Source organism: Rhinolophus sinicus, chromosome 9 (assembly GCF_057876585.1).
Source record: "Rhinolophus sinicus isolate RSI-liver-muscle chromosome 9, RSI-T2T, whole genome shotgun sequence".
Lineage (NCBI taxonomy): Eukaryota > Metazoa > Chordata > Mammalia > Chiroptera > Rhinolophidae > Rhinolophus > Rhinolophus sinicus.
The window spans coordinates 23,016,772-23,041,166 of NC_142509.1; the positions used below are offsets into that span (position 1 = coordinate 23,016,772).

General features: G+C 39.6%; 1 protein-coding gene and 1 pseudogene across 3 annotated transcripts in view; both read left to right on the forward strand.

Moving 5' to 3' along the window:
* The window catches only part of TTC28 (tetratricopeptide repeat domain 28), a 611,103-nt gene that overhangs the window by 172,819 nt on the left and 413,889 nt on the right, over positions 1-24,395 (forward strand). The window contains exon 1 of one of the 3 annotated variants that reach the window (XM_074321574.2): positions 19,079-19,870. The exons of the other annotated variants lie outside the window; for them this stretch is intronic. Within the exon in view, the coding sequence (XP_074177675.2) occupies positions 19,844-19,870 (27 nt within the window). The 5' untranslated portion in view covers positions 19,079-19,843. Of the gene's footprint in view, positions 1-19,078; positions 19,871-24,395 lie in introns of those variants that run through there. 3 annotated transcript variants of the gene reach the window in all.
* LOC109453387 (translation machinery-associated protein 16 pseudogene) lies at positions 630-1,803 on the forward strand (annotated as a pseudogene).

Genomic DNA, 24,395 nt, shown 5'->3' on the forward strand with positions numbered 1-24,395 from the left:
GGGGCTTGCAGCTAGGAGACCTTCTGGACTTTGGATGTTGTGTTCAATAATCTGTTATTGGGATGCGTGGTACATTCATTAACAATCGATAAAACTAGAGTATACTGTTATTCTGGTGAATATTTTAATACTACCTTTCAGAAACTGACTTGAAAAAAAAAGATTAAGGCTCTTATTCAGGAACGTAACTTTTGATGTTTTCTGTTTTGACCAAATCGTGGTTTGTATTAGAATTTTTATTTTAGGGGAGATTATTGAGAAAGTTGTTGGAAAACAGGCTTAGACACATTTGGAATTTTTCAAACCATCTCACTCATTTCAGAGTGGTTTTTAGGTATAAATTTGAAATGAAGTCAACACTACCGTCAAGCTAAAATCTGCTTCCTTAGGTTTTGTATTTTTATTTGGAGAAATTTATTACCTTGTTTCATGTATTTATTTTTGTATCTCTAGCAATCCTCAGACATGGCTCATTTAAATGCATTTTATTATTATTTTGAGATAAAGCTTTTTGAGGTAAAACTTTTAAACAGATTTTTATATAAAATTAAGACAAAAATATTTACAGCAAACTTATTTTATACCTAGGAAGTCCAAATAAGTTGACTAATATACTAGAAAAAATAAGAGTTCAATAAAATAAATAGCATTCTACCTATATTAGAAAATGTATTGGAAAAAAAGAGGCACATTTATCAGTGCAAAAATTACTTAAGAATAATGCAAATAAGAACCAGGTGTGATTTTATATAATGAAAACAGTACAAGTATCAACTAAGTTTTTCTTGAAATTTGACAGGGTTAATTTGAAGTTTATGTGGAAGAATCAATAGGTTAGACTATTAAAGATTACTTTCATTATTTTGAAAAAAGCTAATGAAAGGGGATTAATCCTATAGTATAGTAAAGCATACTTTTTCAAAAGGAATAATTAAAACTTTGTGATACCATTTGGTTGGATTATTATAATGATTTAAAACTTACACCCGTAAGAAGAACTATAAAGAGAAGCTAGAGCGGCCCCACGTGTGTTTGGGTCGGAGTTGCACTGTGAACCCCTGGAGCTGCTGTCGGTGAGGTAGCCCGGGTCTGGAGTGCAGAATCCCCCCCGGGGCCGCGGGGACGTCACCATGCTGAAAGCACCAAAGGGAAAAATTGTGGGATAGGGGGAAAAAAAGTCATCCATCCGTACAGTAGAAAAGCTGCTCAAATTACGAGAGAGGCCCACAAACAAGAAAAAAAGGAAAAGTTGAAGAATGAAAAGGCCTTGCGTCTCAAACTTGCTGGTGAAAAACTGCAGTGATTTCAGCATCATCTTGATCCCCAAAAAGTAGCATATTCAAGGAAAGATGCTTGTGAATTAATTGAAAGGTATTTAAATCGATTCAGCAGTGAGCTGGAGCAGATTGAATTACATAACGGCATCAAAGACAGGCAGGGAAGGTGGCACTGTTCCCGGGAGACAGTCATCAGACAGACGATGGAGCGGGAGCGACAACAGTTTGAGGGATACGGCCTTGAGATTCCAGATATTGTAAATGCAGGTAATCTGAAAACGTTTAGGGAATGGGATTTTGATCTGAAGAAATTGCCAAACATTAAAATGAGAAAAATGTGTGTTAATGATGCAGTTCCTAAGAAGTGCAAGAAGAAAACTTATAACTGTGGACAAAGATTTGGGGGAATTGGAACTAAATGATGAATCAAGTGACTCAGATGAGGACATGACTGCAGTGGCCTGATTTTCCTTTATTTGAGTTGAAAATAAATAATTTGAAAGCTTCAAAAAACAAAAAAAAGAAAGAAGCTAGAGGGCTGGCCCGGTGGCTCAGGCGGTTGGAGCTCCATGCTCCTATCTCCGAAGGCTGCTGGTTCGATTCCCACATGGGCCAGTGGGCTCTCAACCACAAGGTTACGGGTTTTACTCCTCGACTCACGCAAGGGATGGTGGGCTCCGCCCCCTGCAACTAAGATTGAACATGGCACCTTGAGCTGAGCTCCGGAATGGCTCAGTTGGTTGGAGTGCCGTCCTCTCAACCACAAGGTTGCCAGTTTGACTCCCGCAAGGGATGGTGGGCTGCGCCCCTGCAACTAGCAACAGCAACTGGACCTGGTGCTGAACTGCGCCCTCCACAACTAAGAGTGAAAGGACAACAACTTGACTTGGAAAAAAGTCCTGGGAGTACACACTGTTCCCCAATAAAGTCCTGTTCTCCTTCCCCAATAAAATCTTAAAAAAAAAAAAAAAAAAAGAAGCTAGAAATTTGTATGGACAACATGAGTTTTGGATTTTGGGATATGAAAACTGACTTACTGGTTATTAAGACATGACTGCTTCAGGAAGCAGAGGTGCTTTTTTTTTCTAGGTTTCTTTTTTTTAAATTAATTTTTTATTTTCAATTACAGTTGACATTCACTATACTATTAACTTCAGGTGTATAGCGTAGTGGTTAGACATTTATATAACTTGCAAAGTGATCCCCCTAAGTCCTGCACCCACTGACACCATATTTAGCTATTACAATATTTCTGACTATATTACCTAAGCTGTGCTTTAATTCCCTGTGACTATTTGTAACTGACAATTTGTACTTCTTACTCCCTTCACATTTCTCACCCAGCCCCCCAAACTCCCTCCCATCTGGCAACCACAAGTTTGTTTTTTGTATCTATGAGTTTGTTTCTGTTTTGTTTGTTCATTTATTTTATTTTTTAGATTCCACATATAAGTGAGATCATATGGTATTTGTCTTTCTCTGTCTGACTTATTTCACTTAGCATAATGCCCTCTAGGTCCATTCATGTTGTTACAAATGGTAAGATTTCATTCCCTTTTTATGGTTGAATAATATTCCATTATATATATGTACCACATCTTTTTTATTCATTTGTCTTTTGATTGGAGCATTTAATCCATTTGCATTTAAAGTAATTATCGATAGGTATGTATTCATTGCCATTTTATTGTTTTCTGATTGTTTTTGTAGTTTTCTGTTACTTTCTTACTCTCTTCTTGTTCTCTTATCTTGTATGTTGGTGACTTTCTTTAGTGTGTTTGGATTCTTTTTAAAAAATTTCTTGTACATCTTTTGTATATTTTTGGTTTGTGGTTACGATGTGCTTATATATCAAGCTATGTTTATAGCAGTCTATTTTAAGTTGGTGGTCACTTAAGTTTGAACACGTTCTAAAATCACTAGCATTTTTACTCACCCCTTCCATGTTTATATTTTTGTCATTTTTTACTTCTTGTGTGTGTGTGTTTGCGTGTATCCCTTAATTTACTGTTGTAATTATACATGATCTTTCTACTTTTGCCTTTTGACCTCTGTACTAGCTTTAGTGTTAGTTGATCCACTGTTTTTATTATCTGTTTGCATATGTCAGTGAGAATTTTTTTCATTGTGATTATTTTCTTTTTTTTAAAGATTTTTAAATTAAAATACAGCTAACATACAATATTTAGTGTCAGGTGTACATCATAGTTATTCAGCAGTACCCACCTAGCTCTATGCAATGTGTTTACAACATTATTGATTATACGCCCCATGCTAAAGAAGTGATCCCCATGACAAGTCCAGCAACAATCTGACACTGTACCACGCTATCACAATATTTTTGGTATTTTCCCCCTTTTTAAAATTTTTAATTAGAGTTGACAGTCAATATTATTTTATATTAGTTTTAAGTATACAGAATAGTGGTTAGACATTTATGTAATTTAGGAAGTGATCCCCTTAACTAGTACCACCTGGCAGTATACATAGTTATTACCATATTATTGATTATATTCCCTATACTTTACATCCCCATGCCTATTTTGTAAATACCAGTTTGTATTTCTTAATCCCTTCACCTTTTTCACCCTGCCCCAACCCCCCTCCCATCTATCACCCTGATAGATCTAGTACCCATCTGACACCATGCTTAATTAATACAATATTGTTGGCTATGTTCCTTATGCTACACCCTACATCCCCATAACTACTGTGTAACAACCAATTTGTATTTCTTAATCCCTTCCCCTTTCCACCTATCTCTATCCCCCTTCCCATCTTAAAGATGTCCCTCTAAGCGTCCTTGTAATACTGGTTTGGTGGTGATGAACTCCTTCAGCTTTTTGTCGTCTTGGAAGCTCTTTATCTGTCCTTTTATTCTAGATAATAACTTTGCTGGGTAGAGTAATCTTGGTTGTAGTTCCTTACTTTTCATCACTTTGAATATTTTCTGCCAATCCCTCTGGCCTTCAAAGTTTCTGTTGAGAAATCAACTTACAATGTTGTGGGAGCTCCCTTGTAGGTAACAAACTGCTTTTCTTTTGCTACTTTTGAGATTGTCTCTCTGTCTTTAACCTTTGGCATTTTAATTATGATGTGTCTTGGTTTGGGCCTCTTTGGGTTCATCTTGTTTGGGACTCTCTGTGCTTTCTGGGCTTGTATGTCTATTTCCTTTGCCAGGTTAGGGGAGTTATCTATTTTTTTAAAAAATTAGATTTTCAATTCCTTGCTCTCTTCACCTTCTGATTATTCCTATGATATGAATGTTGGTACACTTGATGTTGTCCCAGAGGCCCCTTAAACTCTCCTCAATTTTTTGGATTCTTTTTTCTTTTTATTGTTCTGGTTGGGTGTTTTCTGCTACCTTATCTTCTACATCACTGATTTGATCCTCGGCTTCATCTAACCTGCTGTTGACTCCCTGTAATATATTCTTCATTTCCGTTATTGTATCCTTTATTTCTGTCTGGTTCTTTTTCATGTTTTCTATCTCAATTTTTATGTTTCCTATCTCTTTGTTAAAGTTCTCCCTGAGATCAGTGAGCATCCTTATAACCAGTGTTTGGTTACACTGGTTACACTTGTTTCTTTATCTCCTCATTTTGGCTGCCTCCCTGTGTTTGTTTCTATGTATTAAGATCTGTTAAGTCTCCCAATCTTGGCAGAGTGACCTTACGTAGTAGTTGTACCATGGGACCCAGTGGTGCAGTCTCCCTGGTCACCTGAGCAGGGTGCTCCAAGTGTGTCCCGTGTGTGGGTTGTCTGTGCTCTCCTGTTATAGTTGAACTTTGATAGCTGTTGACACACATCAGTTGGTAGGATTCACCTTCAGGACAACTGGCTGTGAGGACTGGCCTTGATTACAGCAAACAAACTGTTGTGTGTGGGCTGACCCTATGGAATGAGATTCACTTTAGCAGGGCTCTGGTGCATGCCAAGTCCACCCTTTGGGTGTGTCATTTGTGGCACTAATTGGCTGGTGCTCTGGTGTGAGCTGAAGCCGGCCACCAGGTATGTTGGTTCTGGGGCCTCTTGGGAGGGGCTCTGGTGGAGGCCAAGGTCAACTGTTGCCTGTATCCAGCCTGTATCCAGCCTGTCGCCACCTAGTAGGAGCTACAAGGTGATCTGTGGTTGGTAGCTGCCTGGGCTGGGTGTAGAGGTGCCTGGGAGTGGCCATGCTATGAACTGAGGCTGGCTGCCACTAGTGTCAGGCTTGGGGCCACTTAGCAAGAGGTACGAGGCAGGCACACTGAGGCCAGGTGCTGCTTGTTTTGAGGCTTGTGAACTTTTGAGAGATTTTTAGGGAAGTCCTCAATGTGGGCCCATGCTGGCTGCTTGTGTGAATTATACTCTGAAAGAGGTTCGGGCAAGGTATGTGAATTGGGTAGGGCCAGGGTCTTAGAGAATCACCAGGGTGTGGTGAGAGTGGTAGTAGCCAGGTTACTGGAGACTCACAGTTGGCACTGGCCCATGCCTGCAGGCTGTGTGGGTGCAGAGGGCTCGACAGAGGAAACTATGGCATCTGCACTTTAGTCCCAGAGAGAACTTCAGCTCCAGATAATTCAGTTCCTCCCTGTATGTCCCTGGTGCTTTTTGAAGCTGTTATCCCTTCTCTGGAGTTTAGGGCAAATGTTTGTGAGCAAGTTACTCTGTGTCTGGGCCCTTTAAAAGGACGCCTTGGTCTCTAGCGGCTCTCCCCTGGACTGAGTCCCTTCTGATTTTCACAGGACTCCTCTTCCCAGCACTGGTGCTCTGGGCTGGGGAGCCTGGTGTGAGCTGGAACCCCTTGCTTTTCAGTGGGGATGTGTGCAGTTGAGATACCTCTCCTGATTAGTAACTGCCACATGTGGGTGTGGGACCACCCGGTCCACATCTCCACCCCTCCTACCAGTCTCAACGTGGCTTCTTCTTTATATCCTTAGTTATAGGAGTTTTGTTCATCTAGTCTTCAGGTGGTTCTAAAGGGTGGTGGTTCTATAATTTAGTGTAGTTTTGATGTGGTCATGGCGGGGCAAATACAGTTTTGACTTCTGCTATCTTGACTGGAAGTCTAGGTTTCTTTTTTTTAATAACAGTTTTTTTAATTAGTTTCAGGTGCACCAAACAATGTACTAGTTAGACATTTATCATTTATATCCCTCACACAGTGACAGCCCCCCTCCCCCATCCACTACCCCTCTGACATCGCACACAGCCATTACATTTCCACTGTCTCTATTCCTCATGCTGTACTCTGCTTCATATACATATATATATATATATATATATATATATATATATATATATATATATATATATATGTATATACACACACACACATACATATAATATATGTAAAATTGTAGTTGACATTCATTATTGTTCAGCTTCAGCTTCAGGTGTACAGTGCCGTTAGTTGACACATAGAATAGTAACTGTGTTTTAGGAATGGAATTTAAAAATTTTATCTTGGAAGCTGTGGTGCTAAAATTGGTGAGGATTGTAAAAAAACAGCCTTCCCACCTACTTTTTTTTTTTTTAGGGGGTGTGAGAAAAGGTTTATGCAGAGGTTTCTTTTTGTTTCTTTTTCTTGCTTTTTAAAAGAGTTTGTAGTCATAGATAGGCTACGTTAGGCTAGTATATGTTGTTATAAAGATAAAGATTAGTTTCATCTTTATTTGGCCTCTTAGCTTTTGTTCTGTGTCATGGGTTCCAATGTGTCTAAACAAGACACCACACAGAGCCATGGTAGTCTTAGTAGAGTGCTCTGAAATATTGACAGATTTTATTATATCTTTCAAATGCAATGTAGACAATATAATTATAGAAAATGATTCTGTAGTATGTACTTGTAATTAATTTATATCATCATCACTTGTCCATGAATAAAATAATTCATTCAGTTAAGAATGTTTGTCTGTTTTCTCATCTTTTCATGCTGACATTAGTTTGTTAATTGTTTATTTTTGTTGTTTGATGCTAGAAGATGAGTGGTAGCTCGTTCCAAAGATTTAAAAAAATTATGAGAGAAAAAGTTGTAAGTAGAATTATATATTAATTTTTTGTGAATGGGGAAAGATGACTGTATTTTTTTTGTAACAGCTTTATCAGGATATAATTCACATACCATGAAATTCACCCCTTTAAAGTATATAACTCAGTAGTTTTTCATATTCATAAAGTTGTGTAACCATTTTCCAATTTCAGAACACTTTCATGTACTCCAAAATAAACCCCATACTGATTTGCAGTCACTCTTAATTTCTCTCACCCCCCTGCCCTTGGCAATCACTAATCAATTTTCTGTCTCTATGGATTTGCCTGTTTTGAACATTTCACATAAGTGGAATCATGCAATATGTGGTCACCTTTTTTTTTTTTTTTTTTTTAGCAGCAGAATATCTGAATCCAAGTCTAGAAATACTAGCTTTATTACCAAACCAAATTTGAGCAAAACTTTTATTTTATTGATAGGCTGGATTCCATATTCCAGAAAGTGGGGTGATGGAAATCCACATGAAAGTGTAGATTTGATGGCAAATTTATCAATTCAATGAAGGGAACATTTCAAGGAGATGCTCTTTTGTTTAGAATTATTAGTGTTGCAAGAGGGAGGAATGCTTAGGGGAGATGTGAACAAGAAAACCCTTTGTGATACATGAAAAAGGGAAATAATTAAAAATGACATTTGCACATTTAATTTAGATCTTTAACCCTATTGTGGTAGTTTTTTGCTATTCGTTTTCTTCCATTTACAGTATGTAGCTAACCCCAGCTGCTAATATGGAAAGTTATCTTTTGCACTGTACTCTATATGCAGACAATTGACAATAATTGTGTTAGGTGGTATAATTGATAAAGAGTATTTTTGTGGGGGTTGGATCTTCTGAATTACTGCCCATGCGGGTCAGTTAGTTGTTGTCTTATATGTGCATGCAGAACTTAAACAGAAAATTCTTTATGATTGTAATTGCTGTTGCTTAATTTGGTAATCAGTGTGTCCACTGTCTGACCCATCCATGTACTTTCGAAATATGAAGAAAAAACCCTTTAATGTTTTTATATGGATGGCCAGATAGACAACACTTTTAAAAATTAGCATATGAATGTTTTGACTATCTCACTTAAGACAGCCTGTCAGTTTGGCAGCTCAGAGCCTGTTATTTCTGTGTCTTTCTTCATTTTCATGTTTTGACAAATGAGATTGTACTTTTGACAAGTGATTTGTATTTCATCTAAGGATTTCAAAGTGTTTTTAATTTACTTATTAAACTATCTAGAGATTATTTTATCCACCCACTGTTGGGTAATGTAAGATTCTCCCCAATACAAATGAAAATAGAAAGTGATAGTACCGGTCTTGAATTAAAAAAAAATAAAAAATTTACAAGACAATAATTATTTTTCAGAATAATTAGTGTTCACTTTTTTTAAAAGCTTGTGTTTCTTTCAGTGGAACATCTGCAGTTAGGCCTGGGCATAGTACTGATTTAAGGGGGATGGTTTCTTTGTATGTTACTTGGGAGGGTGTATCTTTCAGAACTGAAGGTATTTACAGGTATCTCTTGATAAATGAATAAAGACCATGCTGAAAATGTTACTGCAAAAGGGAATATGTATTTAATCCTGTATAGCTGACATTAAATTTGCTTATTCGTTTAATGAATATTTAATAAGTACCTAATATGTCCTGGGAACTGTTCTAAATTCTGGACCTGCAGTGATGAAAAATATAGATACCCATCTATAGACCTGACAATCTGTTGGGTGACATAGAGATCAAATGAGTAAATAATGCAATTTCACATTTTAAAATGTGGTTTGAAGAGAACAAAGAAATAGACTATATAGTGAATGTGGGGAGGGTAGAATTAATTTTGGTCAGCAGGCTGCCCTGACAACTTGCTATTTGAAAAGAAACTTGAATATTGAAAAGGAAATACCTATTCTGGAGGAAGACAACTCCAGGCAGATGTCACAACCATTGAGGTCACAAAGGAAGCATAAGAAGGCAGGTATGGCCGCAGCACAGTTAAGAGAAAGTATGCTAAGAGATGGGGGTGAAAGTTAGAGGCTAGATCTTGTAGGCCATGGTAAAGGTATTTTATTCTTCGTGCAAAGGGAAGCCTTACATGAGTTTTAAACAGGGGGGATGCATGATCTGATTTACATTATAGAACGATCATTCTGGCTACACAGAGAGACTGAATCACAGGAGCAAAGTGGAAGCTATTGTGGTCGTCCAGTTGATATTAATGAAGTCTATGGCTAACGAAGAAAGGGTAGAGGTGATGAGAAGTGGCAGGATTTGGATTGGAATTTGTAGGTAGAGAGCTGAGGACTTGCTAATGGATTAGATGTTGCGGGCAAGGACAGGACAGGAATCAAAGGTAACTGTAAAGGTTTTGGTCTGAGGAGCTGGATGACTAGAGATGCCATGAATTGAGATAAAATAAGACTGCAGAAGGACCGGATTCTTGGGGGGAAATCAAGAGTTTTGCTTTGGCTATGTAAGTCTGTCTATTTGACATCTTAGCGACGAGGTTGAGTGGGCAGTTACTTATACAAGTCTGGAGCTCAGAGAGAGGCAGGTATTTGAGGCATAAATAAGGGAGTCATCACTTAAGAGATGGTATTTGGAGGCTTGGGACTGTCTGAGATTGCTGACGGAGTAATTATAGGCAGAAAAGAGGGCAGAAGACTGCCTTGGAGCTCTCCAGCACACACACGCATATCTGTGTGTGTGTATATATATATATATATATATATATATATATATATATATATATATATGTTCATACAAGAAACATTTGTGTTCCAATATAAACAAAATCAAATGTCTCCGTGTGAGTCAGCAAGGTTTCTTAGTTGCAAGTAACAGACAACAACTGTGACTGTTTTAATCAAAAGGTACCTGGATCTCAGCCACAATGGTGCCAAAGCAGGTCTTGGAGCCTGGATGCCAGCGCTGGACCCACTACTTCTGGAGCTGGATGTTGGAGACCACGATGAGCTCTCCAGGCACTGATGATTGTAGTAACTGGGTGCTTACTGTGGCTGCTGCAAGAGTAAATTCTCAGTCACTAGTCTTTGTGTCACTTGCTTCACATTCAAAGTTCTGGCAAAGAACTGAGCCTGCACGTTGTGTCTCATCCTAGCTGTCAGGTGGTGAGGCAAAGGAATTATCTGACCTTTTTGTTTTCTGTCATGAGAGATCTTGCCTACATTCAACCAAGACTCAGATAATGGGAATACCCCCAAAACAGAGGATGGGGCTTCAGATACCAGGCAGTTCAACAACCACCATAAAAGAAATATCAGTTTTGTGAATGTAATCCATTTGATTGCTTATGAATTCATAATTATAGAGTTAAGCACCAAGTTACTAGAGGGCCTCCAAATGGACTTCAAGAATAACATTTTATTTCTACTGACTTTATTTTCTCGTCGCCCATTTCCTGCCTTAGGATTGAGAAGAGATCCACTTTTCCTATGCTCCTTTTAACCATACGCAGAGAAATATAGCCTCCGTTGGTTAAAAACACACTAGGAAGTAAACCCCTAGTTCAAGCATCTTTCTTAAGTAAAACTTACATGTTAAAACAGTTACTACCACTGCGCACTCAGGATTTTTTAAAGAAGTTTAATAAATCCAAAGCTGCATATTTTTTTAAATTACTTTCAGGTGTCCAAAACAATGTAATAGTTAGACATTTACACCCCTCACAAAGTGATAACCCCCAGTCTACTACCCCTCTGACATCATATATAGCTGTTATAATTCCATTGGCTCTATTCCCTATGCTGTGCTCCACATTCCGTGACTGCGTATGTGTGTGTGTATATTGTATTAGGTACCATATGTGTATGTGTGTGTGTGTGTGTGTGTGTGTGTGTGTGTGTATATATATATATATATATATATATATATATATATATATATATATATATTTAATTACAGCTGACATTCAATATTATTCCAAAGCTGCATATTCTGGCCCAAATATCTGACCACTGAATCTACTCTAGATAAATTCTATAAATTTTAATTAAAGATAACATATGCTGAAAATTTCCCCACGTTGATCAATTCTATAATAGCAAAATTACACATGCTCTATGGCTATGCCTACTTGGTGCAGAGAAGTATCAAGGTTATAGCCAAAACATTATAGTCCATTGATCTGTTTTATATGTGAAAATCTGTAACACAGTCATAGCATTCTTATGGTAGAAGATTAATTGCTTGCTAAAGAGATAAAGTATTTCCAGGTTAGTACCCATGTATTAATAATAAGTGTCATTAGAAAATGATTGAATGCTGGACGTATTCATTGAGTGCTAGATTTTGTTGACTTCCTTCAAAGAATGTTGAACTTCGTTCTGGCAGATAAAGTTACTTGTAGATGAAATTGTTCTCACGGTTTGTTTTTAAGCTTTGTTAGGGTGAATTTAGAGCACACTTTAGCCTGGTGTACACCTTCTGCAAAGACATGACTTTTCTGAGGTCGCTACTGAATGTCCCAGGTGTGCCCTTTACTCTGCTGATTGAAACTTGAGAGTCTTACGGTCCTGGTGAGCTCTGGTGGTTGTTCACCTTAGCGCTTCCCTTTGCCTAGCCTTGTGGAGTTTCACCCTATATCAGCCTACTTCATATTCAGCCAAAACTCAGGGAGATCTCCGTGATGACTTCTGGAGCACCTTGTCTGTGTAGCCCCCCTAGAGTTCATCTTCTCCAATTCTTTATCCTGAATGTTCCAGCTTCTTTGTCCTCCTCAAACTTCAGTCTCTGTCTCCTCAATTCAGCAAGACCATTCTTCTCTGCTTGGGATCTCCATCCTGTTCTGTGGTCCAGAAAGTGCCTCAAGGCAGAAAGCCAGGGTGATCGAAAGGCTCACCTCATTTGTATTGCTTCCCTCAAGGTTCATAGTGCTGTTGCCTATTGTCTGAAACAGTAATTTTCCTATATTTTATCCAGTTCTCTAGTTATGTCGGGAGAGTAAGCCTGGTCCCAGTTGCTCTGTCATAACCAGAACGTAGAAGTCTTATTAGAAAAATGATCATACCACTGAAACACATGAGCATTAGTTCTGGCAGTTTGTGACCCTTAAAATATAATCAGCACAAAATCCATGGTATGATGAAGAAAGAAAAAAAAATCAGGGTTAGCACAGCAAAACAACAGTAACTGGTACAGGACATAATCATATTCAGTTACGTGCTCTTCTCATCTCCCTCTTACAGGGTTGGAAACTGAGGTACAGAAAATGCAGTAGCACAAAGCCACACAGCTAGTATATGGCGGATCTAAGGTTTGAAGCAAGCTGTACTGGCCAAATAAAAATTGCTGCCTCAGGAAACTGGGTAGGTCTCCCACCCATCTCAACGGGGCAGTGAATTATATTGTATTTAGAAGTATGGCATTGCTCAAGATTTAATTCTGTCCTTTCTCCCACCCCCATTTTATCTTGTTTCAAACTCCATCCCTGAGGGAATCCTTTTTTTTTTTTTATTTAACTGAGAGCTTCATACATATCATTAGTGTGTGAATGACCTCCAGATCTCTTGATAGCTGTACCTACAGATACGTATCTTTAACTCTAGACCATAACTCCACCTACCTCCTCCACATGCCTGTGTATCTCTCATCACTACCTCAGCCTGGAAGTCTCCCGAATTCAGTATCTGCCTGTTCTTTCTGTGATGCACACCTCAGTTAGTGGGGTGTCTCATTTTCTGAAAAACGTGGGATCATCCTTAAATCCTTCTCTTTCCGTCCCTTCCCGTAGCAAGGTTTTTGGACCTGTTTTACTTGTGAAATACCTCTCAGGGAAGTCCCTTTTCTATTTCTGCTGCTCTGATTCAAGACCTGTTCATTCCTTATTGATGTATTGCAACAGAAACTTATTTGGCCTTTCTGCCTTTATGGTTCTCCTGTTCTTTCTATCCTTCATATTACTTCCAGAGTTAGCATAAAACTCAACTAGATTTGCCAGTACCTCGTTGAAACAACGCACCACTGTTTCTAAGTCAGTAGTTAAGAACAGGGCTTTGGAGTCCAACTGACTTGAATTTCTTTTCGACTACTTTCTAGCCATGGTACTTTGGGAATTTACTTAACCCCTTTAGCCTTAATTTTCTCTTCTGTAAATTGGGCATAATAATAGTTCCTCCTCATAAAGGTGGTGGGAAGAATCAACAACAAAAACAAAAATACGAAATACTTAAATGCTTGGCACATACTCAATAAATGATAGTTATTATGCATATGATTAAGGTAATAGCATTCATAGCCCCAACCTTAACTCGACTATCCCTTGCCTTGCATTATAGGTTTTAGATCTATTCGATGACTTGCTAATGGGGTCCACATTTTCACACCTCCACGTTTTGGTTCATGCTCTGTTCCTTTAGTCTGCAACGCTCCTCCCCACACCCTTTTCCTGTTTGTTGAGAGGCTACTGTGCCACCTCTCCTGTAAAACCTTTCTCAGTTGCCACAGTCAGAATTAATTACCCTTTAAGGGCTTCCACAGACTTAATAAGAGAAGGTGTGATTTGTTATTCCATTCCTCGTGCACTTAGCCTGCACTAAGAGCCTGGGCTCTTAAAGAGTCAAATGAATGGGAAGATCAGTAAATGTTAGCAGCTATTGTTATTGTTGTTTTTATTAGTTGTGTATATGTCTTCTTTGATCTCCAGCAGACTGCTATCTCCTCTAGGGCAAAGATCATCTGATTTATTTTTGTCTCCTCTCACAGTGCCTAGGATAGTCCCTTATCTGTAATAAGTACCCAATTAGTACATGTTGAATTTAAAGGCTAGTGGAAGGAAGGGAGGTGGGTGAGGTTGGAGGTCACCTCTCTGGATGCTGTGGAGTAGTTTCCCTCCCAAGGAATGGGAGCATGGTTTGCCTCAATGTGGCTGTGGGGCACAATTCTTACTGTAACAAGTTATTTCAGTTTTCTATTTTTAGCAAAGCAAGGCCTTGATATGCTGACAGCACCCAGTTGTGCAAAATATCACTAATGAGGCAAAAATTTTTGGTCTCAAATATGTTTCCATAATACCTTTATCCCTTTACTTTCCTAATACCTCTTTAGATACTTCAAAATAATTTAGAGGTCTTTAGGAAAATTAATATATTTTACAAATATTGTTTCACATTGAGTTTAATAGTCACTTCTAAAACACAATAAATGTAAATAAGTATGAGGCTAGCTTTTTCAGAAATTTACCCTGTGATCAGTGTCAGACATATTATTCCTTAGGAAATCTTGAAGAAATTCACAATGAAAAGAGGTGTGTTTTCTTCATTCATTTCCTCTTTCTTGCTTTTTTTTCAGATTTGAATTGACAAGTAGTTACTGAGGAAAATACTATTTAAATAGACTGTTTTACAGTGTCTGCTTTTAGGGAAGTGATTTGCAAAGTGCTATGTTAAAAAATGAAGGAGTTATAAAAATGTCTTTTAGTAGCTGCAGATCTGAGGAATTGTGTTCTTTCTACCGTATGTGATACTGGATCTTTGAAACAATAAGTTAAATTACAACATTTTGAACTGTGTTAGCTTAATAGCTCTGTATAAATAATCCTAATGAAGAAAGTCTATTGGTATAATAGTAATTCCTTAAATATTTCAGATATAATTACTGATTCAATTTGGAGTAAGCAAAATAAATAAATAAAGACACAAAGAAAAGAAATAAGATGATTTAAGATAGTATTAATATTTAAAGGCTTCTAGGTAATGGTCTTCTATTGAGTGATGCCTGTTAAATGAGAGCTGAAACACTTACCAGACAGCAGGGGAAGAAATGCCGTACAAAGAAGTGACCCAAAGGAAATATATCTAAAAAATTGGAAGCCAGTTTAAAGCCTTGTATCACTTTGAGGTTTTAGATTGATTCTGCCTTGTGTGGAAACATACACACATTTTCTGTCTCCTTTTCTCATACAGCCCACTGTTCTCAGACCAATTTAAATAACTGTCTTTTATTACGTACAGTAACATCAGAGCATGGGAGCCTGCTCTTCACCCATAGACCTCTGCTTCGCATGCGTATGGATTCACAGATGCCTTCAGAAAACCACCCGACAGGTTGGGAACCACAGTAGGTCCCTTCATTTACATATGGGAAAGTGAGACCTTGAGTGCTTTAAGTCAGCAGTCACAGATTATGACTTGCAGACGGAATTTAGACCTACAGGCATGTTTTATTTGGCCTGTTAGGATGCTTTAAAATTTTTGAGCAAACAGTTAAAAATCAGGACATTTTTAGCTTCTCATGCAAATTAGGGGATCTGGCACTGTTGGAGTGATACTCTTGCAGGACATCAATTGACGAGGGTTACATAGCAGCTACCTCTTTTACATGATTCATGTATCTACAGGTTTGCAATCCTCACAATTCCCTTTGTCTTTTACCTGACTGTTTCACTTATTCATGTTGCCTGCCATGCCCTTCCGAAAATTTTTGTTATATAGCAAGTCAGAGGTACAGTAGAAAGTACAAACTTTTCTCCCGACCCCCTAAGCAATGGTAGGTTCCTGCTGCCATCACTCAGGCATTGGGTTCTAGCCCTTCCATTGCCATCGACTTGCCATGTGGCATTGAACAGGTCACTTAACCCCCCTGAATTTCAGTTTTGATATCTGTCAAATGGTCATAATAAACATTTTAATCATATAAATAGTTTTAAAAATCTAAAGACATATAAAAATAGCCTCATAAAGTCATAGTTAATATTTTTTTATATATTAGATTACTTAAAAATGCTGCTTCAAGCCTGCCCTTTGCCTACCGCATCTACAGGATAAAGTCCATATTTCTTTGCCTTATAATGTTCCTTCCCATTTGGTTCCAGCATACTTTGCGGGAATATCTTTTACTTTGTATGGGATAGAATTTCTCACCCCCATTCTTTTATCCCCTAATTACTGGGCACCTCTGCTGTGCCAGGCACGGTTCTGGGCACTGGGGATTTATGAAGCTAAACAAGACAAAGTCTCTCTCTCTCTAACATTTCATGCTTAAGCCTTAAATTTTAGGCAGGTCAATATTTTGTATCTTGAGTACGTTTTACATGTGCTTGCCTCCTTGCCTCTTTTTCTTTCATTGTTTCTTTCAAAAATATTTATTGATTGCTTATTGTGGCAGGCACTATTCACTGGGTGTTGGTATTATGACAGAGCAAAGTCCCTGCTCCTTTGGAATTGATGTTTTCGTGGGATGAAGAAGACATTCAATAAACAATCAATAAGATATATGTCATAAGGGCTTTGAAGTAAAATGTAGCAGGGTAAGGAAGCTAGAAAGTAACAGTGTGCGGGGTCATGGTACCATTATTTCAGAAGGAATGGTGAGAGACACTCTTTCTGGAGGAACTGAGGGAGGGAACCAAGAAGGTGTCTAGAGGAAGAGTGATTCTGGCAGAGGGTGTAACAAGTATATGCTTGACATGTTCAAGTGACAGTGAGGTAGCCAGTATGGGAGGGGCTGAGAGGGGGGTAAGAGATGAGCTCTGAGGTAGAGGGGTCCAGATTCTGAAGGCCATTACTGGTGGTAAGGACCTTGGCTTTGGCTCTAGAAAGAGTTATATATCCTCTGAATTTTTAACTCAAATTCCTTTATGAAACCTTCTTTGACCATTGCTATTTACAATGATTTCTCCTTCTAACTCCTGGAATATATAACTGATGTGTTGCTTAACTAACTAACGCAATGCCTGGTTGTCTTCTCATCGGTCTTCTGTCCTAACTTTTTGGTAACTTCTCCTAGCATGGGGACTTAGTTTTATACCTTTCTATCCTAGTGGTGCTTTGCGCCTCATTGGTACCTAATATATGTTTGTTTTGTGAAGCTCTGGCCTCAGATGTCAGCAATAGGAATTTGATATCAGTGTCTAAGAAAGAAGTGAAAGGGGCCGGCCCGGCCCCGTGGCTCATGCGGTTGGAGCTCCGTGCTCCTAACTCCGAAGGCTGCCGGTTCGATTCCCACATGGGCCAGTGGGCTCTCAACCACAAGGTTGCCAGTTCAACTCCTTGAGTCCCGCAAGGGATGGTGAGCTGGGTCAGTGGGCTGTCAACCACAAGGTTGCCAGTTCAACTCCTTGAGTCCTGCAAGGGATGGTGAGCTGCGCCCCCTGCAACTAGCAACGGCAACTGGACCTGGAGTTGAGCTGCGCCCTCCACAACTAAGATTGAAAGGACAACAACTTGACTTGGAAAAAAGTCCTGGAAGGTACACACTGTTCCCCAATAAAGTCCTGTTCCCCTTTCCCAATAAAATTAAAAAAAAAAAAAAAAAAAAGAAGTGAAAGGACTTGGTGATAGATTAGATATAAGAAATGATGGTAAGGTTTTAGTTTGTGATCCTGGAAGAGTAGCAGTGCTATGGACATATAAAAGGAAAGTTGAAAAGAGAAATCGATTTTGAGGTAGATTGATAAATTTGGTTTGGAATTTATTGCACTTTCCGTGCTAGTAGGATATCCAAGTTAAACTGTGCAGAATGGGATATGTCAGAACATATGCAGAGTACTGTTATTATTTGTGACTGCTGCATGCAGTATGTAATTTCAAGAGCAGGGGTAGCCTCTTACTCATTTCTAGTGCCTGGAACAGGGGCTGGCAAATAATAGGTGCTTAAATCATAGACACATAATCGTTTTATTGAGATGAGAGGGAAGGTAGGTGTGTAGCTATGAGGCACATCACGGAACGGCGTAGGCTCTGGAGTTAGGTCATCATAGGACTGAATTCCAGCCTTACCACTTTCTGTGTGTTGTGGTCTTGGTTGAGCAATGACCCCTCTGAATCTCAGTGTCCTCATCTGAAAAATGAGGACCTTTATTGCCGGGCCACAAGGAAGACCTTACAGTAAGACCTTTGTTGCGGGGCTGTAAGATAAGGAATGTAGGCATCAGCCTTAGCGTAGAGTATTGGCTTGAGAAATACTACCTATTCATTCAGCTATCATTGTTAATATTATTAAAAAGATAATGCTTCCAACCATTGAATGTCAGGCTCTTAGGCTCAGAAAAGGTCTCAAAAGTAATCTGTTTCAGTTAATTGTTTTGGCTATTTTAATGACAGTTGATAATCTGGTGTAGTGTTCAGTCTGCGTATAATCAGCCACATCAGCCAGTGCATATAGAGCTCTAAGAGGAATGAGCGAAACATTTTGGAGTTTGGACTCATAGTACATCAGTTACTATTATTATATACATCAGTTAGTATTCTAGTAGCTCACACTACCCTTTATAGTCCTAGCTATCAAAATTATTGCATGGTGGGAGAGGTTGTTAGTAGACATGTTGGATGACAAATATTAATAATAGAATTACATAGTATTTTGTATTTAGAGATGTATCTCTTTAAATAGGATGGAATTATTTTACAGAAGATGAATGAAACTCAATCTCCAAAGCAATATTTTTATAGTAATAAAATAATGCTAAATTTAGAGAAGCAGCGTCAAGGTTTGATTATTCTTTTTTTTATCTTGTCAGATACCTCAAATCTTTTTTCTTCAAATCACACATTAAGATTTTGTAGCATTTTGGTCTAAATCTAAAGTCTTTTTCTATTCCCTTTTTTCTCAATATAACACACAAATCTAACTACATCTTTTGAAATGGCTTCCTGATTTTATGGGTCCCTTGTGGATCTGATTCCTTAGGAGCTTTTGGGTGCCTCTGAAACGTTTGTTTTACTTTTTGCTTTGGAGCAGATGTCGTGGCACTAAGACCCAGAAACCGTTTGCTCTGTGTGGCTGGAGCTGGGCAGGCTGTGCTCACACTGAAGGGAAGGAAGTCATTAGTGCAGACTGAGCTGTGGAGTTGGGTTCTTGCAGGATTTCCTTCCAGCCTTTCCCCACTAAGGTTCTTGGGAATTAAAAAAAAAAAAATCTAAACACACAAACCAAGTTTTCCTATTTACAGTGTTCAGGGAAGGGAAGGTAGGCATTTGGGGAAGGGCAGATCCTTTTCCCAACTTATCCAAGAAGGAAGAGAAAACAGCGTAAAGAAGCTCTGATTACAGATCTTTGGAATTTTCTTTGCTAAATTTTACAAACGAGAAATACACCCAGAATTTTGGGAATTGCTCCAGGCTGCGCGTGAGGGTTTGATTGCTTGTCTAATTTTTTTTTTTTTTTTTTTTTTGAGAAGAGGAGAATTCGCCAAAAGGGGTTTGGATGGTAGAAGCCCGGCTGGGTTTCTGCAGCAGCTCGTGTTCTCAGGCTCTTCTCTGAGGGAGGGTCTCTGCAGCCGGCTGGGAGACCCCCTGTCGCAGGCTCCTTTTGCAGGCGCCGGCCGGGGAGGAAAAATGCCCCGCTCTGGCAGGAGTACGCTGGCTTCTGGGACTTCCTAGCCCGGTGGGAAGTGTGTTTGTGGTTTGGGGATACTTTTCATTGAACTGAAGGCGAAAAGACTGGACTCTCCGGGGCTTTTTCTATTCGCAGTGAATATGGGAAAGAATTAGGGGGTGGGCGGGAGGCAGCATGACTCGCAGTGGCTGCTGCCCTGCATCTGCCCCCAGCCCCCAGCCCGCGTCTTGATGTTCCACGTATCGGCTGTACAAATATGATGAAATGGCAGCCCCGGAAGAAGGTAAGTGTCCCGGAGTGGGGACGGGGCCCTGATGCCCAACCCAGGGAAGGGTGACAGGAGGCAGTGGCCCTCGGGCCCCTCCACTCCTTCCATAATTGGCTAGGCGGGCTGGTCCAAGCAGCCGTGTCCCCTGAGGGACTTACGCCAGTCCCTTAGGGACGAGTTACCAAGTCTGGTCTGCGTCCACTGCCCTCTTAAGTTTTCCTTCTTGGTATGCCTGGACTCTCCGGGGTGACAGCTCAGAAACACCCGTTGGCTTTTGTAGCCCTGTGGATCTAGTGACATGATTAGCTTTGTAGGAGCCAGCCCAGAGCTGCCAGGGTCTTGGTGGTGCCCCATCTCTGGAGGGCCGTTTGGTGCTGCACCTCCTATGCATTCCAGTGTCCCCGCAGGTGGGTGTTGTTGTAGCACCTACTTCCCCAAGGGGTTAATATGCTCTGAGCTGCTGGCAGCCGCTTCCCCAGGGCCCCGCTGGGGGGCGAGCATCCCCAGCACAACCGCCCAGCAGCTGGTTCCCGGGCAGCCGGGCCGCGGGGCCTCCAGCCCGAGCGTCTGGGGCCTGGCCCAGGCGGGCCTTATGCCCGTGGGGCTCCCGGGCAGCCGCGTGGGCCCACGCCGGCCATTGTGCACGGGTGTGTGTGCGTGTCAGCGTGCACGGGCGTGTGTGCATCGATCGTCGGGAAGAGGGGGAGGGGGCACTTTGCTTTTTGCAAGATTATTTCCTAATATGGCTCCTTTGTTGAGAACTCAAGAAAAAAATCCAGTGGTTCTATCAAAATAAATTGCTATTGGTCCCAGAAATAACGTTTCTAAATGTGGGACTGGTCCCTACCCCAGGACGTTCACGGAGAAAGACAGCTTTCTTCAAGTTGTTGGCGGCTGTTGGTTTGGCTAGGGCTCCCTTTTGCTAACTTGTCTGACGGGCGCTAACTGTTAGGTGAACCCAGTGGCTCACTGCATAGCAGGACCTTCCCCCTCCCCCCTACAAATACCTCATTTGGCCGTGGTTTTTATTGACATTCTTCTGAGGGAAAACATAGCGAACTGAATGTGCTGTGCCCTTCCCCAGCCATGACCTGTCTCTGTTAGCAGCTGCCTGGTGTGTTACTTGAACTAGCTAAACTGACTCTTTCTTTGTGGCATGATGTGTGATACCATGTTTTACATCAGAGCTGAAATGGAAATCATGTGTGAAATGCATGAGGAGATATTGTGCATTTATTTTATTGCTAGAGAACCTAACAAACCCTGCTTCAGTATAGCCTGGTGAATTGAAAGGTTTTCTTTGATATCTAATTGATACAATTTTGATCTCTGACACTAAGTCATTTCTACCTTTCATCCTGAAGTCAGAATCTCTCATACATTTACTTCTCGTCATGGAGCTTCTTTCAGTGAGATTGGTTTCATTTATTTTAGTTGAGATCTGTGTACTTCCCCACCCCCACATACCCCCAATAAAAATCAGTCAGAATGAGGAAAACCCATAGAAGAAACCATATAATTAAGCAATTTAAACAGATGCTGTGTATTCTAAAACCCCCCACATTTCTTCTATATTTGTAAATTGCATATTTATGAGTACTTTTAAGATGTCTGTAAACTATACGTTCATAAATGTCTGTTTTTTCTATTTTACCCAATATGCAGTAACTCATGTGGTTATGTCTGTGGAAACCCCTCTGGGTACTGGTATTGCTTGAACCACGGAAGTATTATTCTTGGCAGTCAGGTGGATTTCTGGATGCTGGAAGATTCTGTTTCAAGTGTTAGGATTCACTCTGCAGTATTTACTCACTCTGTGATGCTTAAATTGCTATACCAGAAGGTTGTGTTTATGCACTGTATTCATAATCCCAAGTCATCATCTTATAAGGATCAGATATGATTCTGCAGAGTTCATAGAAGATTAAAAAAATAAGCTGAGCCATCAAATACTGTACGATTATTTGGTGGTGGCTTGAGAACAATTCTTGCTTCTTCTACATTGGAAATGAAAGCTTTCTTGGAAGAGACTCAATATTCAACTCTGATAGGGTACCAGTAAGTCTTCACAAAGATTAGGTTTATTTCTTACTTTTGCAGGAATCCTCATGTGATCAGATCATTGCCATGGTTTCTGGCTGGGTCTGCTAACACATTTGTAGTGGTGTAGCATGTACAGTCACATGCCATGTGTTTTGCCAAACTGTTTCATAAAAAACCATTAACACTACAGATGAAAAGCGATACTGCATTGATGTGATTTTTAGCAAAGCCAGGAAGATCATCCATGGAACGCTGCTCCAAGCAGCATTTGTCTATAGCTGGGCTTCATGACTAGGATTGCTTGGTAACTTGCTATTATGGTGCCTGGTCAGCCTCTACCAGTGCTGGCTTTTGTTAATCCTGAGCTCACTACAAGAGAATGACCATAGGTTCTAGGTTTCTTTGTTTCTAACTGAGCTGGGATACGTGATTGAAGGGGCGCTCTTTACCCCTCTTTTCTCTGCTTACTTGCTGGGTTAAACTAAATACTAAGATGCAAGATGTGGGCTCTGGAATAGTCAATTAGAATTTACTACTTTTTCACAAAGAAACCCCCAGAACATGGTGTTCCACCTTCAGGACTGGTGAGGAGTTTAGGACCAGTATTCCAGAGCACAGTGGGCCTCCCACCAAGAGCCCTGTAATTCCCCTAAAAATCAAGATTCTGTGCGGTTGTGACTGCATCATGGTAAGAATGGAATTTAAGATCATGCAAACAGCAGCTACCTTTTTCTAAAAAAAAATTTATTGGGGAACAGTGTGTTTTTCGAGGACCCAACAGCTCCAGGTCAGGTCACTGGTTTCATTCTAGTTGCGGAGGGCGCAGCTCACTGGCCCATGTGGGAATTGAACCGGCAACCCTGTTGTTCAGAGCTCGCGCTCTAACCAACTGAGCCAACAGAGGCTACCCCAGCAGCTATCATTTTTAAAAGCACCTGCTCTATGTTAGACATCGCTACTTGCTCTATATGCCTTCATTTACTTCTTACCTGATGAGGTGGTAGGTGTTATAATTTGCATTTTGCAGATAAGGAAAAGATTTAGAGAGGTGAAATGATTTACCCAGAGTCACACAGCATGGCAAGGTCAGAGCTAAGATTAGACCAGGCCTTATTTATTTCAAGCCATGTGTTCTTCATCATTGTACTTGGGAATTTTGATGACCAGGGCTCTTTATCCAAGAAAGATAAAACCTGAGAGCAGAGATGATCCCAGTATTTGAAGGTTAGCCGTAGCTTTGCTCCTTCACTTCTGGATACCAGCACCAAGAAGCTCTTCTTCCCTCCCTTTCTTCTGGAAGAATCAGTGATTTTATTTACCTCTGAATTCTTGGAGCATTTAGAATCTATAGCCTTTTAGGCGGATGGTGTTTTATTAATAGTAACTGTTTTATCTCTTTATATATATATATATATATATATATATATATATATATATATATATATATCTTTATGAATGTATCTGGCCTCTCAATTGTACTTCAAACTCCTTGAGTTCAGGAATCGTCTCATACCTCTGGTTTTGGTACCAAGGATAATATAGTTTCTCAATAAGTATCTATTTGATGGAAAAGTAAATAAAAATTATTACTTTGTAGAACTTGTATTTTTAGACTTTCTTATTCTAAGAGGTGGTATGAACTTTAAATGTAAAAAAGTTCAAAGTATTTCAATTGATTCATAGATATTTCACTGTAGTGGTTTAGTAAAGAAACCAGAGTATTTTGGCACTCAGTTCTAATCTTTTGTAGACAGCATCAGGGAGGGGACAGCTATACTTTCCATAGAAGCTCCCTGGCGGTCATTGTTAAAACACACCACCGGAGTCCGGAGTCCGTGGACCAGACTTCTGACCCAGTGTCACAGTCTTTTTATTAACATAACCTTATTGGCCTGGCAAAATCTACTTTCCCCTGTTTTCACGTTAAGAGGCTATCATTCAGCACATTATTTTTATCTTGTATTTGCAGAAATGATAGTAATTAAAATGCTCGTCTCATAGGAACATGTTTGTTTACAATTCTGAAGTGATTTCTGCTCTTTAAAAATCCAAGGATTAGTATCAGATAACACTGTGTAAATAAAACTGCAGTCAAAACCTTCAGGAAAGCTGCTGCTGATTGGATTTTCTTATTGCTTATCTAATGCTATTTTATTGTTCACACATAATAAAAGATCATTAATAGAAATGTGCCACATAAGCTACGTTAATTATGTCACTTCAGAATCATATGATGCATTTATCTTGTTATATTTGTCACATTAATCTAATGTGAATCTGGCTTCTCTGAGGAAGCTTCATTTAAAAAGCTTGTTTGGAAGCTCACTTGTAAGGATTCTGTCCTGTAAGTTTGTGTCTTGGAATAGCTTATTACTTTTACAAAAGAGTACATTTCAAATCCCTGCACTTTGTCTATATTTTCTTTCTGGATTAGAAAGCTAAATCTCACATTTTATTACAGCTATAGTAAATTACTTAGTTACCTGCCTGAACGCTG